The sequence below is a fragment of the Tachysurus vachellii genome, chromosome 3, assembly GCF_030014155.1.
Source record: "Tachysurus vachellii isolate PV-2020 chromosome 3, HZAU_Pvac_v1, whole genome shotgun sequence".
NCBI classification, from domain to species: domain Eukaryota; kingdom Metazoa; phylum Chordata; class Actinopteri; order Siluriformes; family Bagridae; genus Tachysurus; species Tachysurus vachellii.
The window spans coordinates 32,167,846-32,184,970 of NC_083462.1; the positions used below are offsets into that span (position 1 = coordinate 32,167,846).

At 39.3% G+C, this 17,125-nt stretch overlaps 1 protein-coding gene across 2 annotated transcripts in view; it reads left to right on the top strand.

The window, feature by feature from the left end:
* Positions 1–1,099: 1,099 nt before the first annotated feature.
* Positions 1,100–17,125, top strand: part of palld (palladin, cytoskeletal associated protein) — a 94,608-nt gene continuing 78,582 nt past the window's right edge. Inside the window, exon 1 of one of the 2 annotated variants that reach the window (XM_060866822.1) lies at positions 1,100–2,104. In XM_060866822.1, the coding sequence (XP_060722805.1) occupies positions 1,101–2,104 (1,004 nt within the window). In that variant the 5' untranslated portion in view covers position 1,100. The remainder of the gene's footprint in view (positions 2,105–17,125) is intronic. The other variant, XM_060866824.1, reaches the window with a different exon arrangement.

A 17,125-nucleotide genomic window follows, 5' to 3' on the forward strand; every position in this document is an offset into this window, starting at 1 on the left:
ACTGTATAGGGGCATTTTGGCTAAGTGGTTAGCATGTTTACCTGAAACCTCTGGGGTTGGAGGTTTAATTCCATGTGCTTTGCATGTTCTCCCTGTGCTTTGAGTGGTTTCCATCAGATAGTCTGGATTAGTGGCTTATCAGACTCTGATCTATATAGTTTAAACCTTAAATTTCAATAAATCTTTGAACTTTGAACATAATAAGGTTGGAAAGCCGTGCACCAATACACAACTAAGTTCCATGACATATGAATACACATATAATGCGTTAAAAAAGGTCGCGTTTTGGGTTTCGTCCAGGTACTTCGGTTTCCTCCCCCAGTCCAAAGACATGCATTGTAGGCTGCTCAGCATCTCTACATTGTCTATTTGTATGTGATTGTGCCCTGTTATGAGTTGGTACCCCATCCACTGTGTCCCCTGGGTAAGACTCATGGTTCTCCGTGACCCTGTATAGGACAAATGCTACAAAAATGGATGAATGAATACAGTGTATATATTAATTCATAGTGACTTAATTTATTAAGGTGACAGTGAAGTATTTTAATATATTTTCAACCATCAAACAAACGTTACTGTATGAGCGAGAGACATTGATATGCTACAATATTTTACAGAGAACATATATAGTGAATACTCATCATGCAGCTTTTGCTTTTTTTTTTTAGACAGTAAGTACTGTATATTGTGCCTGATCACACATGATCAAACCTGTCCAATATTTAGATACCATAGTTTCTAAAGTATCATTCTGACCAACGATTATTTCAGGAGACAGAAATTCTGAAAATGAAATAATGGATCATATGATAGTAAGAGAGAGAATGATCAGGCATTGTGTTGCATGCCAGTGATGCACTGTTGAACCCATAGAGATGTTTAGTTAATACCCAAGGAATGTCTGAGTCATTGTACAACAACTGCAAACGAAAGGTCTCAGTGTTTCCTATTAGTACAGGGTCTCAGTATGAGCTTATATGCAGTGGTTGTTGGACACTTTGAGGTTATTTATTTATATACAGTATTTATTGTGTTTAGTTTAATGTGCAAATATAGATGATTTCATTGGTTTGTGTGTCTGTGTTGCTGTCCATTGTAGGATGCAGGATGGGAGCTGGAATGACACACTCCCCCACTCAGTGCTTCTAAAGGAAGCGTGTCCTCCAGGGGGTGTGTCTCAGGATGGCGATAGAGGCATGTTTTTGGAGGCGTCCTCAGATGGAAAAGTTTACCTGGCAGAGCTTGAGGGAGATGGGAACTTTCTGGAACTCTCTGCCTTCCTAAGTCAGGATGAGATTAGCCGTAGTCTGGACCTGGCTCTAGAGGCCATGAGTGATGCAGGTGATCCAAGTGATGACTCTGATCTGCCAGTTCCTGCTTCTTTACCCAGTGAAAGTGAGCCAGCACTCTACTCCCCGCCCAATCCCCCAAACTCCACCCCTCAGCATTTAACCACAGCAGAAAATCAACCTCTTCATTTGCCAACCAAACGCAGTACACTAGCTAATTCTGTTGCGATGGCATCATCAAATCCAGCTGAAGCTACTTCCGTCAAGGTTACATCCAGTCAAAATGTCCAGCTCAACAAACCCACTCAGGCCCGTACAGGGCCTGAACCCCCAGCCGGCCACAAGCCCAGCATGACTGTTTACAAGCAGGAGCGTCCACGGTTGGTCCATGGAGGTCTGGAGGTCAATGAACGAGCGGCTTCCACAACTGAGTTTTGCAGCCGGGCTGCCACCTTCATCGAGGAGCTCTCCTCTATTTTCAAAGGGTCTAACCACCACCAGGAAGATGATGACTCCTCCTCACCTGACAGTGGCTACTTGTCCCCAAAGAGCCATAAATTGGCAATGCAGCAGGCTCGATCCTCTTCATCATCTGCATCTTTGTCTTCAGATGTGCAGCAAGGAGCTGCTCTTGACGGCAAGACAGAGACGGAGTCGGAAATTGATGGGAATGAGCATCAGGTTGGTGAGATCTGTATGGACGGGTCAATGGCTCCTCCTCGATTCACCCAGAAGCTAAGGAGCCAAGAGGTAGCAGAGGGGAGTCCCATTACTCTAGAATGCAGGGTGACAGGGAACCCCCAGCCATTGGTCAGGTAGGTACAGATCAGGTTGTTGCTTGATGCTGGAAATAAATCATACCAAATTCTTTTCAAAAAGCAAGCAATAGTGGAGAATTTTTTAATTATTTTTTAAAAACATTTTTTATAACAATGGTAACATTTAGACTGTGAAGCTAATGGAAAATCTTGCAGGTATAACTGGTAAAATATACAATCCAACAAACCCTGTCTGCTATTCATCAGCATACTTGATATGTTGTTGACTGCCAGTGAGATCGCCTTTTGGCTAGAAGATGTGATATAAAACAACCATGGCTCAGGGGTTTAACAGCAGGACCAACAATTTCTCTTGCCAATACTGGAAGTCGCTGTCGCAAACATTTATTTTTAGAGTGAATGTTGCAAGGCAGTTAAGACCCCTGTTGGTCCTGTTCCAGACCTGTTCCCCTTGAAGAAAGTTTGAAGAGCTAAACAATTTGTAAATGGCCCCCATTCACTCGTATTCAAACAAAAGCTAAATTTTCTTTTAACCCTCTTGCAGACCTCGTCTGAATTCCTATGCAAATTAGGAGCGCCGAGTCAAGTTGACCTTGTCTGTTTTGACTGCTTATAAAAAATGAAGTATAAATGATAGCCTGTTTTTTTTCCACTTTTTTAGTCTAACTTGTTTCCAACATATTAACATATATTTTGCAAAAAAATTTGTAATATTTGGTATAATAAACCTCATTAATATGCAAAAATGCCTCATTTTCTAGTAAAAAAACAACAGAAATTTTTAATTATTTTCACTTCAGAGGCACAAAAGTTAATGCACAATTACAGGCTGGTATATTTCAAAGCCAGGGGATTGTTTTGAAACCATTTTGACCATTTTTAATGTCAGCAAATAATAAAACCTGTTTTTTCCAGGCCAAATTGACTTGAATGCTTATAAAACAAAATGCAATGCCCAATGCTTGTGTGTGTGTGTGTGTGTGTGTGTGTGAGCGTGTGTGTGTGTGTAGCATCATTTCGGTAGACGATGTTTTGCCCTCTGCTAGGCAAAGGCATATCAAAAGTGTGAAATATTTACAAATATGTAGCTTTTTTTTTCTGGAGGCCTAATGAAATGCAATGCCCTATTTGTGTGTGTTTTTGTGTGTGTGTGTTTTTGTGTGTGTGTGTGGTGTGTGAGTGTGTGTTTTGGGTGCATGTGTTAGTGGACATTTGCATTTTTGTGTCTGTAGGTATGTTCATTGCGCTGAAAAGGGCAAAAGTGTGACCTATTGCCCCACTAAATGTGGCTGGGTCAAGTTGGCCCTGGATGACTTGAGGAGGAAAGTATTTATTTTACGAACACATCAGTTCAACGAAAATAGACAAAATTAATTTTACTTGCAAAGTTCATAATTTGTAACAATCCTGGAAAATTTCAGGCAAATGTGTGGAAGGAAACCCAAGTTATGACACATTAAACTTTTCAGCCGGGTCAGATTGACCCGAGGTCTGCAGAAGGGTTAAGTAATGGTTTGAAAAGCACTACTAAATCGACTGGTTTATGTGTTAAATCTGTACTATCACTGTAAATATGTTAAATAAATCCATATGTAATTGGAAGAAGGTGACTGGATGTCTTTCAAATGGCACAGAGGTACTCATAGAGATTACCATTGCCTATTATCTGCCTGTAATTAAAAGCAATGCAGATTAAAAATATAGCTAACGTAAATATAAGACACAACAATGACTCTGATGATTCTTGCTTTTCCAGCAGTGATGAATTAGGTTTCTGTGACTGTGGTATTAAACAGACCTAAGATAAGACTAATGTGTGTGTGTGTGCAAATTTGTGTGTGTGTAAAAGAGAGACAGATATAGATTATCATGTTAGTACAACTGCGATTCAAGAAAGAATTTTATCTTGTGCACTTAACCAATCAAGCAAAACAGAGTAAACTGTAATACAGTTTAACAGCATTGCGGTCACGGTAGTCCAGGGTTCACAGTTTCATCCCTCTGTGGAGTTTCTGTGCATGTGGCACTAAATTGTATTACAATACTTCTCAAGTTCGGTCCTAAAAACTACATGCTACAAATGCTACATGCTACAAATCCACATCCCCAAGAGCTCTTCACCTGGTCTCCAAGACCAACGGGAGACTATAATGTTCGCAGCAGCCTTTGTACAATATGGTAATGTTGATGAAATAGAATATTTGCTATTATTACTGTTGCTGTTTCTATCATCTGTATTTTTAATACATGTACAACTGAATCACTATGAGTAACTCATGGCTAAAAGTCAAAAGGTGCCAAATGGAGCCAAATGTATTGCAGATCCTTAGATTACTAAGTAGAAGATTGTACAGGAGATTGGTACGCTCTCTCTCTCTCTCTCTCTCTCTCTCTCTCTCTCTCTCTCTCTCTCTCTCTCTCTCTCTCTCTCTCTCTCTCTGCAATTGAGTGTCAGTATAAATAGGTTGCCCCTAACTATGTCAGCCATGTCATGACTTGACATATTCCACTGTGCACTGTCCTCCTCTCCACCTCTCCACACCTTCTTGGGTAATATGAAAGGAGAGGAGCTGAAGGTAAGATTTAACTGTCGATATGTAAACTATATATTGTGACAGAACCGACACAGATTCTGATACTGTGCTTTATTGAGGGTCATAATCACTCATTCTCAATAAAAATGCGTGAAATCTGGTAAACTGATAAATCTGTCCAACTTGGACAGTGAGTCCAAGTGAGTCATGCTCCTTTTAGTGCTATTCAGGAGGTGAATGAAGCACATAGTGTTAAATACCATTTAATGTTAAAAGGTCCCTAGAGACTATGTTTGACCTTCTTTTACGCAGTGGGTTAATCTAGCTTTTAACAACAGAGCCGGGTTACGGTCCTGCATAAAGTACATAAGGATTGAGCAGTGGGTTTATTAATACTATTACAGTAATATTAACGTAGTAGACGTTTTGTGTTCAGTTATAGCGTACTACAGAATGAACTTTCCAACAAAGACACTAGCTGATGCTTTTCAATGACCCAATCCATCAGGTCTGTCAGGAATATTAATATAAAGTGGAACTAAAGTCACAACACCGGTTGGTCATCTGTGTGTTAACTGATTGTGTGCTAGTTCATCCTGGCCCAAAATATCTGCCCTTTGTGTGAACCACATTGGACGTCTGTACAGTATGTCAGTTCATACAATCAACAGTAGTTGAACCACCACAATGTAAATTTGCCCATCATTCCTGTGACACGGGCGACAGTGTGTGACTGAACTGAGTAGCTTGAACCGGTAGCTCTTAAGACAGAACCATTTGAGATCTTGTGCCACCTTAGTAGATGATGTAAAACACTACTGTGATATTGTCATAGCACAATAGTATAATATGAGCACCTCAGGAGCTCCTGGAAAATAATAGCAGCACTATCCACATTTTATTGAAAGATTGTTAATATGATGTTAATGTCAATCTATTTAGACTTTTTACTCTCCTGTTTTTGCACACGCCTTGCTTTTACTGGCTGATTGTCCAGCCGGAAGCCATTCATCCAAATACAGCAGTATATGGATGTACCTAGTACCTGCAGTACCTAGATGAATGTTAAGTAAACTAAATGCGGTAATGATGGAACCTTTGATGATGGACTCTTGTGTTTGTGGTGGTTGATAACAAAATCCTAACTACTATGTATTTTCATATATAGTGCCTGAGATCCCTCAGTTTGTTCATTGAATTGTGCACTGTAAGTGTGGCCACAGCTTCAACTATATGGTTTCTGAATTCCATCTTCTTCAGAATGATGTGGAGGTCACATTTGACTTTGGTATTTTGTGCAAGCCATTAAGATGTACAAATTGCTATTTCCAACCTATTGTATTGTATTAGGATCGCCATTGAGTTAAAGGTGGGGTCTCTGATGTTTGAGAAACGCTTCAGAAAACTGAGTCGGAACGACAAACTAAACAAAAATCAAAACAAACGTGTAGCCAATGAGCAGAAAGGGGCGTGTCTTGTCAATATGGGCGGAGAGAGTGTTCAGTGTGCATGTGTGACATTAGCAGAAAGCGGTTTTAACATTGACATGGAGGATAAAAACAAAGAAAGAAAGTGAAGAAAGACTTACGATAAGGTAAGAAGTAGGACGTGTTAATATAGGATCAGCTTTCCAGCGCTGGAGAGAACTGAAGGAGCAGGAAGTTGGTCACATATTCACAGATTGGAGTTTCCTGAGTCAATAACTCCTGAGCTAAACGCTGTTACTACACAAATAACACCTCTTTTCTATCGTAGTAATGTAGAGACGCAGCTACAACCGTGTTTTGTGTAGTAACAGTGTTTAGCTCAGGAGTTATTGACTCAGGAAACTCCAATCTGTGAATATGTGGCCGACTTTACTTAAGACGCCGAGGCGCTTTTTTCCTTCTCGATAGGTGAGTAACGTTGGTTTTGCTTTGTTACACAGAACTAATATATGTCTTTGTCCTTTACATGATTATGTTTGTGTGTCATTTTTGCTTGTTTGTTTATCTGCAATCGTATTGTTCTTCCCTTCAGCTATGATAAAGACACATTTCTTTCCATTATTTGCCTGGGTTACGTATGTGTGTGTGGGCGGAGCTATCAATACAGGGGTGGGACCCATTTGGGTTAGGGGCGTGTTTGTTTTGGTGATTTTATATGTCAACATTGGCTTTCAGACATCAGAGACCCCACCTTTAAGTCCTGTTCAGTGTCATTTGGTCAAAGTTAGAGATTTTTAACTGAGGCAGTGATCCCTGAGTAGACCTGAGATATCAGTGTATGTTCAAATGAAGAAAGACAAATATATTTCAAGCATATAGAAAAAGGTAGGTTGATTTACTTGGTAGGGGGGCATGGTGGCTTAGTGGTTAGCACGTTCGCCTCACACCTCCAGGGTTGGTGGTTCGATTTCCGCCTCCGCCTTGTGTGTGTGGAGTTTGCATGTTCTCCCCGTGCCTCGGGGGTTTATTCCGGGTACTCAGGTTTCCTCCCCCGGTCCAAAGACATGCATGGTAGGTTGATTGGCATCTCTGGAAAATTGTCCGTAGTGTGTGATTGTGTGAGTGAATGAGTGTGTATGTGTGTGCCCTGTGATGGGTTGGCACTCCGTCCAGGGTGTATCCTGCCTTGATGCCCGATGACGTCTGAGATAGGCACAGGGTCCCCGTGACCCGAGGTAGTTTGGATAAGCGGTAGAAAATGAGTGAGTGATTTACTTGGTCCATGAAGGCTCAGAGATTATTGCGTAGACAGTTATACATCTCTAGATGGCACTGTTTTCTTCCAAATGAGAAAATCAAGCCCAACTTTGGGTTCACTAATGGAGTACTGCTCTCCTGTGAGGTTCAGAATAGCACACAGATTATATGTCAATATGTCTTGTACCGTGGGAAGGTCTGCATCACAGATTTCGATCAGGTTTAATTTTATTTTCTTCTCTCCCAAGTTTTGTTATCTGAACAACTCTGACATTGCTCTCGGAACTTGCAAAGGAGCAGAGATCTTTGTGTATCTGTTTCCAGCACATTTTACTCCCCTCAGCATTCGACTGGTTTGTGTCATTAAAAAGGAAACTCTGTGATATTGGTTTAGAGATCTAGCACGCAATACCGAACAGAACACGAGGCACTTTCATAAATCTCTCAGAGTCCTGAGAGACAGAAATTGAATCCAGCATCTCATGGTTGAATTTCTTTCAAGGAAATATGTATAAATAAAGACAGATAAACACAGCAAGGCTTCTGTTCTCTATTATACATGGTGTCTCAGATAAAGCTCATGAACATGATGTTCTTTCCTTACTTTAGCTCTTTCTCTTTAAATCTCTCTGTTACTTTAACCTTAAATTAATTTAACCTCTCTCTCTCTCTCTCTCTCTCTCTCTCTCTCTCTCTCTCTCTCTCTCTCTCTCTTTGTCCATGAGAAGAGCAGAAAACAACATACTGAATAGGAGCTCATATCTAATTAAAGGCTTATGTTCTACACCAAAAATATAGGATTAAAGGATTAAGGATTAGACTTAATGTAAAATATATAATTTATATTATTAAAAGTTCCTTCTATGATTAAAAATGGTGTGTCAATAATTTGTAAAGAAAAAACACACAGCATTGTTTGTTTTTCTTTGTGTACTAACCACTAAATTCATTACTCCCTGGACTATAATATCACATTGTTATAACGAGGAAGAAAGATTCTTAACGTTACTTAATATTACTTTTTTTTATATACGTTTTTATTAGACTGCAGTCTAAATACCGAAGGTATCTTACCACACAAAATCCACATATACTTCTTATCATATTACATTCAAAACTAACTAAAGTACCAGTTTACTCTTTTAGTCCTTGCATAGGATCACTTGTGATAATTATGTGATATTATTTCATAATTATTGCAAAAATATAATCGTATAATATCACATAATTTGCGAGCTGCTGCTGTTTGGTGTATTAGTTACACATTTCTCTGCATTTATATCGTTTGTTTTGTCATTTGAAAACTGTAGTTCGTAGTGCATAGATTTCCTATCAAAACTATCTTTAATTGAGATGTATGCAATATGTCTTACATATACACTGCCTTTTTAAAATCAGTCCATGTTCCAGCTATAGCCTATTACACTGAGACGAAAAATGTACATCTTAAAGTATCCACTGAAATGACTCATGAGTCATAAGGAACCTTAGAATTTCCTCATGAAATATAATAATAATAAAAAAAATTCTAGAACATTGCGACGTTAATTAAGTAATATTATTATTATTAATTAATTAAGTAATATTAGTTGAATGTAATTGTTCAATGTTATTTTTAAAGACATTGCTTTATTACATATTCCCATTCGTAAAAATAGTCTGTGGCTTTGTTTCACATCTGCTCTCTCTATAAAAAAGTCTACAGCGGATATTTTATATCTGTCTACGTAGAACTTTGCTGAGGGTGTTGAGTTTGTGAGTTATGCGATATTGGTGTTTTTAATTAATTTTATTGCTCTTAGTGACTTTGGTTACTAACAAACAGGACGTTAAATCATATGAATATATATTTTTTCCACTGTAATTCAATTGTCAAAACAAAACGATTGAGTTAAATGCTAATAGAAAAAAAAGATATTATTTCTAAATGACCATGCAGCACGTTAGTTCTTCTATATTATTACTACTAACAGAACCATAGCAAATGTTTTCCGAATATTCATGATATAAATAATACATTGTTCATACTTTCAACATGGAAATTATTATAGTGGGTATAATGCATCAAAGTCAGTGTACAAACATAATCAGTGTCCACTAAATATCTAAATCCTGTGGATGTTTTCTTAAGTAGTCTCCAGCATACCAGACAAGCCTCAACCACGGAGGTAAAGTGGAGGTAAGGGACTTAGACTATCATTTACCACAGCTGTAAGTAATAGCCCAGGAGGACGTTTTTATTTATTTATTTATTTTTTTAATAATATGAAGCTCTTTTTCTTTGAAATGAAATGAAACACTGTTAGTTTGTTCTTCTGTGGGGCCCAAAAAACATTATGATGGATGACCTCTTCCTAATCTTTAAAACTCTAAACCCAGTCATTTGCAAGTGTGGACAGATTGTGTTATGTTAGCTATGAGCTTGTTGTGGGGCCGAGGAACGGCTTGTGTCCTGGATGGACGGGGTTATGAGGATGTTACTATAGATTAATACCACTGCGGTATGTGTTCTGTGAAACTGATTGTGTGTGTGTGTGTGTGTGTTTGTCTGTGTGCGTGCTTGTATTACAAAACATGTAATTGTACAGAGGTCACATCATTGGCATTAAACTATTACACATACAGTACACATAAGAACACAGTCATCAACAGAAAGGCTCTGATCCATCATCATTGGTAATGGAGTGTTTCATTTCAATAAACATGCTGTGTTTATTCTATTCTGTGTTTCAAACACAGGAAACAGAAAAGCTGCACTTGCTTTTAAATCACACAAAACTTAAAGTTCGGTAACTGATATTTATCCCATGTCAATTAAAAAAAAAATCATTAGGAAAGCATCTGCCGGGATGACCAGTGGGTCGCTTGTGGTGCCGTGACCCATGTACGATTCCCAGACATTGAATCAGCTCACTGCCTTTGCACTTCCAGTATCGGTTCCAAGCCCGGGTAAATTGGGGAGGGTTTAGTCAGGGGGAGATTTGGCATAAAACCTGCACCAATATTGAACGTGTGGATTGGAATACTCCTCATCAGCATCTTCCGATAAATGGGTAGCATTCAAAAGCGAAAAAAAAAGTAATCCAGATTGTTCATGTTTATGAGTTTATTATTGTATTAAATAAAATCTTAGCAGTGCTGACACGACCGGCTTGAATCTACAGTCTGGGCTACAAAGAAATCAGCCTCCATTTTATATCATACTTTGTATTTTTGAACTTGAGACAGTAGGTGGTGCTGTTGCTTTTGGTTCCAGAAAAAAAAAGAAAACAGAAAGACCACTTCATGCCATTCCATTTGTAACAATATGGATGATGAAAAATGAGTTTTTATTTTTGCTGAATTGTTTTTGGGTTTTTTTTCTACAACTACAGAGAGAGAAACACTGTGTTTGCTTTTCATTCAAAACAGTCTGCAATTGATATGTGCATGTACGTGTGTGTCTGTGCATTTCCAGTGCTGTATTTTACGTGTTCCTTCAGGCTCTACACTGGAGTCAAAGTAGAAAGAATCCTCCCTTTAGGAACATAATCATCATAATCATTTATTACTGTAAAGCAATAAGCCCATAAATCTTATTTACTTGCCCCCCCCCCCCCCCCCCACACACACACACAGACACACACTCACACACACACACACACACACACACACACAATAAATGCAATTGTTAATTGCCTTGAAACCTCAGCTGCTACTTATAAAAGCCAATGGAAGTCAGTGCATAGAAAATAATTGAACTAAAAGGTCTCGAGGCCAACATGTGATAATACACTCCACTGCGCTGAAAGCATATTTAATCACTTTTCTCATTAGTTATACCACAGAACTGGTATTTGAACCTGTTCATAATAAATTATGTTAGATTAGATTTCCGTGTATTTCCATGCGTTTATGACATGTTTTTGCATCAGCGTAATACAGACACCCTAAAATCTTCAACCTCCATGTTTGTCTTTTCTTATCAACAAGTTAGCCAGCTAACTGTGAGGAGAGATGTATATTTTCTTCCCCCCAAAACAGTGAATTGTATAGTCATTGTTATAAACCTAATAAGCCAATATGTCTGTACTGTATGTTGACTAAAGGCGCTTGTATGTACATTAAAACTCTGAGAGCGGCCATGTGGATTTAACGTCACTTGCTAAGCACAGTTGAAAAAGACTACATCTGAGATCATAAGTAAGATTTTTGGTTTGTTGGGATGTTTTCTTTTGATTTTTCTTGTTAAATCGCAAGTTACGACTTCAATACAATAGAGCGTAAAAACATGCATACAGTCGAAAGATGATTCAAATTATTTTAATTAACAATAAATGTACATTGCTAACGGAAACGTACAGGAACTAGTTAGATGGCATTTATAACACAGCAGGCGAACAGTCAGTTCCTAAAGCTGATGTGTTGGAATTCGCGAGTGTAAGAATCTGAGTGACTTTGACAAGGTCCACATTGTGATGTTTAGATGACTGAGTCAGAGTTTCTCTAAAACAGCAAGTCTTATGTTGTGTTCCCGGTATGCCGTGGTTAGAAAAATACCACTTTTAAATAGCACTTTTCTACAAAGACGAACAACCGGTGAAGCACATAGAGGGTCACCGAGGCTCAAGGATCATTGACGTGTGTGTGGAATGAAGGCTAGCTCGTCCGGTCCAATCCCACAGAAGAGTGGATTCTGTAGCACAAATGACTGAAACGCTAATATACTGTACAGGAGTCAGATCACACAAAGCAACACAGCTGCTACAGAGCGGTCAGAGTGACCATGTTGACTCCTGAACAACATTCAAAGCTCCTACAATGTGCACAGGGGCATCAGAACTAGACCATGGAGCAATGGAAGAAGGAGGCCTGGTGACCAGGTGTGTGAGTGTGTGGGTGAGTGGGTCAGTCACTTACTGGAGAAGAGATGGCACCAGGATGCACTATGGAAAGAAGGTGAGCAGGTGAAGGCAGTGTGATGCTCTGGGAAACCTGGGGTCCTGCATTCATTTTGTAGAATACATGCAGCCCTTCATGGCAACGTTCTTCCCTAATGGCAGTGTCTTCGTACAGCAGGATAATGCTCCAGGACCCACAGCAAACATTCTACAGGTAAGATTTGAGGAACATGACAAAGAGTTCCAGTGGATTCTAAATTTCCCAGATATGTGGGATGTGCTGGTCTGATCCAATGTCTTTGTGCCTGATACTACAGCACACCTTCAGAGATCTTGTGGAGTCCGTGCCTCGACGCGTTAGAACTGTTTTGAAGGCACTAGGAGGATGTCTTTATTGTTACTGCTGATTGGTGTATATGTATTTGTGCAGTATATACTGTATATGTGGTTTTATTAAGCCATCTATGTTATTATAACATAGAAAGGAGGCCCAACTGTGTTAAAGCCTATGGTATTGGGATGCCTATGGACATGATGGTCAGGTGTCCACATACTTTTGGACACATGGTGTATAAGTACAATGTTGAGAGAAACTCGATGCAATCAGATGCCATCTAGAGACAGGTATAAGACCAATGTCTAGGAGTCAGCTTAGTAAAACACACACACACACACACACACACACACACACACACACACACAGAAATAAGCACCAGACAGGCACACAGCAGGAGAAAACATTTCCCATTATTGTAAAACGTATTGGAAACAAAGTGAATTCTCTGAGCATACGGACACATGTGCTTGTGTGTGAGTGTATCATATGTTTCTTCATTATTTTCCTTTTAATGGTTCCTCCCTATTTTATCACTCATTTCCCTTGGGCAAACACTTTGATAGTGTTGCCAAATCTTAGCAGGGGATCCCCATCTCGATTCTAAAAATGCTTCACGCCATTGCTCACGGTAACAAGATGGGATAGACGGCTAAGATTTCCCACACACACATACACACATACACACACACACACACACACATTCTATCTATCTGTAAGGTTTTTCCAAATGATTTTTGCATTAACATTGCTGAATAATGACCCAACTTTCACTAACCCCACACTACACTGTACTACACACACACATGCACACACAAGCAAACAACGTGCACATTCTTTATGTGTGATCACAGACATTGATTACTAAAATTCATATATATGTAATTAGCAAAACTGTTAAACTGGACAGAACATTCAATTCCAGTACCTGATAATCCTTTAGTCTAATACCTGGATGTGAGAGTTTACACACTACTTCACACTAACTCATCAATTTAACTTCTCTCACTCACTCACTCACTCATCTTCTACCGCTTATCCGAACTACCTCGGGTCACGGGGAGCCTGTGCCTATCTCAGGCGTCATCGGGCATCAAGGCAGGATACACCCTGGAAGGAGTGTCAACCCATCACAGGGCACACACACACTCACTCTCAATCACACACTACGGACAATTTTCCAGAGATGCCAATCAACCTACCATGCATGTCTTTGGACCGGGGGAGGAAACCGGAGTACCCGGAGGAAACCCCCGAGGCACGGGGAGAACATGCAAACTCCACACACACAAGGTGGAGGCGGGAATCAAACCCCAAACCCTGGAGGTGTGAGGCGGACGTGCTAACCACTAAGCCACCGTGCCAGCCATCAATTTAACTTATTTAATTTAATTGTTCGAGGGTTTTGTTTTTTGGCAATAACGAACATAACACGATCATGCGGTGCGACTGGTATGGAGTTGGATCTTGTGACTGTAAAGAATGAACGAATGAATTGTATAAACAATTCTATGCTTGCAGCTTCGTCGATGTCTGATTTTGAGCCGTACCTGGGAGATTACAGTAAATTATGTGTTAGAATAAAATTACAGACTCCTCCAAAGAGAGCCTACAGCGCTTTAGTAGTGTCCTGAACCCTAGCACCATGAAGCTAGTTGGTCTCGTTCTAATAACTGAGTGTAAATTTGTGTTTTTTTCCAGAATGAATTGCTCCTGACTCACGAACAGCTCGATACCACAATAGGACAATAAGATGATTCAGGTTTGTTGGTCAGACTTTCAGCAGAGAGCTAGAGGGCATCGTCTGAAAAAATACCCCAGAGTTCAGATCTAGGCTAAGCAGATATACTGTCTTACAGCTGTTCATATTTCATGCAGACCTGATAAGGATTAGTGTTGAGGGTTTAGCCCAGACAAATGTTCGCTTAGAAGGTGTTTAAAAATAAAAGACTTTATTAATGTCAGGAAAGAAGAGGCTCATGGGAGGAAATTGCTAACATTAGATAAAGCAGTTTTAATAGCTTTAAGGCAGACAGATCCAGAAAACGTGAGGCAAAATCAAGTTCATGGACACGGAAGTGGGTCAGTCGATCAGCAACAATACAAACACAAGGATAAATACAGAAACTGAGAAACACAGAAGCAATCAGACAAAAAAAAAGTCTTAGTATCGACAGGTGATGAACAACAGAGCATATACTTCACATTGAGAGTCATTTAGAATCGTTTTAAACAGTGGTGTGTGTGTGTGTGTGTGTGTGTGTGTGTGTGTGTAAGATGTTGAATGAAGTCCAGTGTTTGTCCATGTTGGTAGACCATGGTATATCTTAGAAGTTGTAGTTGATTCAGGCAATGGTGGGAAGGAGTTACACTGTCAAAAAATGTCATTTTTGCAAGTCAAAACATCTTGAAAATAAGCAAATATATCTAGAATTTTCCTATAATAAGACAAATCAAACCAGCAAATAGAAATTATTCAACCAATTAATAGACATAAATGATGAAAATCAAGCAAGAAAAGTCTAGAAATAGGTGTTATAATTATAACTAGAACGTACATTTCCTGAAGAAAATGTGAATGGTGCTTGCACGAGGCAAGTTCCCCTCATTGTGCTGAGTGTTTTGATATGTCACATGTCCATGTTGTGCAAATTTTTTATTTTCACGTGAAATCATGTGACGTCACGTTGTAAAAAGTTTTTGGATTTTGCATATATTGGGGGCGGGGCTGCGGCACAACCGGAAGGCCAGTCGGTACACCAATTTAAACCTTTGTTCAGAGTATCACCCTAAAGGAGCTGGTCGAGTTTGGTGTAGATACAGTAGTTCAAAAGCTTGCCGAGTTATAAACCTCCAAACTTTATAATGGGAGTCTATGGGAAAAAAGGCCAATTTGAGACCCGGTACCAGAAGTACCGGTACTCAGATCGTTTATAAAAGTCATAGCACACCTCTCCTCGATGAGCCGGTCGATTTGACACGTCATTCATGGGTCTAGGACAAAAGCTGCGGGCCAAGTTACGCGCCGAAGTTTTGTCCGGAAGAGTATGCAGGATAGTAAGAATGTTGCTTTGCAAGCACCATTAATTATTATTATAAGTATAATTATCCGACTAGCTACAACATTTGATATTTCCAGTTGATAAGATGCTATAATGTAATGTAACATGTGTAGCTGTAATGTTTTTAGCACAGCAACATGTCTCTTGACTACTACAAAAAGATAACAACGTGAAAACACTAAACACAGACCGAAATGATCGAATTAAAGCATGTAAGCTAGAAGAAATCATAATAAACTGTAAACACAATTCCTGAGTGAGTCTTTAATTAATGTCTCAGGAATATTGTCAATTCCAATGCTCAAGACAAAATCGATAATAGATTATTAATAGAATGTTGATTATTGTCAAATTATGAAGTAAATAACACCCTGAAGATGTACTAAAGATGTGCAATTAAAAAAATTGCTATGCTAAAAAGCTAATTAAAGCATTTAACTAAGAATAAGCATTAGCACTGAAATTTTGCTTCCTGGTTTTTAAGAAGAAGGGAAGAGTGATATTTTACTCTGATGTGGATTTTATCACGTGTCACGTGTGAAGCTTTGAATCATAAAGACTAGAATGCTCACAACACTCCATTTCTATTCAAACATGTTGACTAGCTAGGCTGGATGACCAGTCTCTGGATTTCTGCTTTGTTTCTTTTTGACTGTGACCGTGCAGCCAAAAATGCTTGATTTTCCAAAATTTGTGATGCAACCTGCTGGGATTTTCTGCTTTTTTGTGGAAATCTACTTGAATCAATGGAATCAGAAGCACAGGAATTTCTATGAGAGCTATACTCATGGTCTACACATGTGAATGGAAGAAGTCTTTGGCAGGATGTGGGTTGTGATGACGTCACACGGCACACCTCTGACGTTGTTCATGGAATTTTTTTAAAAATCTCTTAAAGAAACACTTTTTGAAGAAAAAAAAGAAGAAAAAAGTGTAGGCAAGTAGCAGTAATTACAAGGTCTACTTTTTTTTACTGAATCCTGTGGAGTCCGAGAGAAATGTCTTCCACACTCCATTTACTCTGTAAATTCTTGTCATATACACACGTGGACAAAATTGTTGGTACCCTTCGGTCAATGAAAGAAAAACTCACAATGGTCACAGAAAAAACTTTAATCTGACAAAAGTAATAATAATTAAAAATTCTATGAACGTTAACGGGGTCACGGTGGCTTAGTGGTTAGCACGTTCGCCTCACACCTCCAGTGTCGGGGTTCGATTCCCGCCTCCACCTTGTGTGTGTGGAGTCTGCATGTTCTCCCCGTGCCTCGGGGGTTTCCTCCGGGTACTCCGGTTTCCTCCCCCGGTCCAAAGACATGCATGGTAGGTTGATTGGCATCTCTGGAAAATTGTCCGTAGTGTGTGATTGTGTGAGTGACATAAATCATAAAAAAGAAAAAAAATAGGACATTCTCCCAGAGGCTTTGTGGCTTGTCAACATGTAGTTTGGCATATTCCAGTCTGGCTTTTTTATGATTTGTGTCCTCCTTGGTCATCTCCCATGTAGTCCACTTTGGCTCAAACAACGACGGAATTCATTCATCTTCTACCGCTTATCCGAAC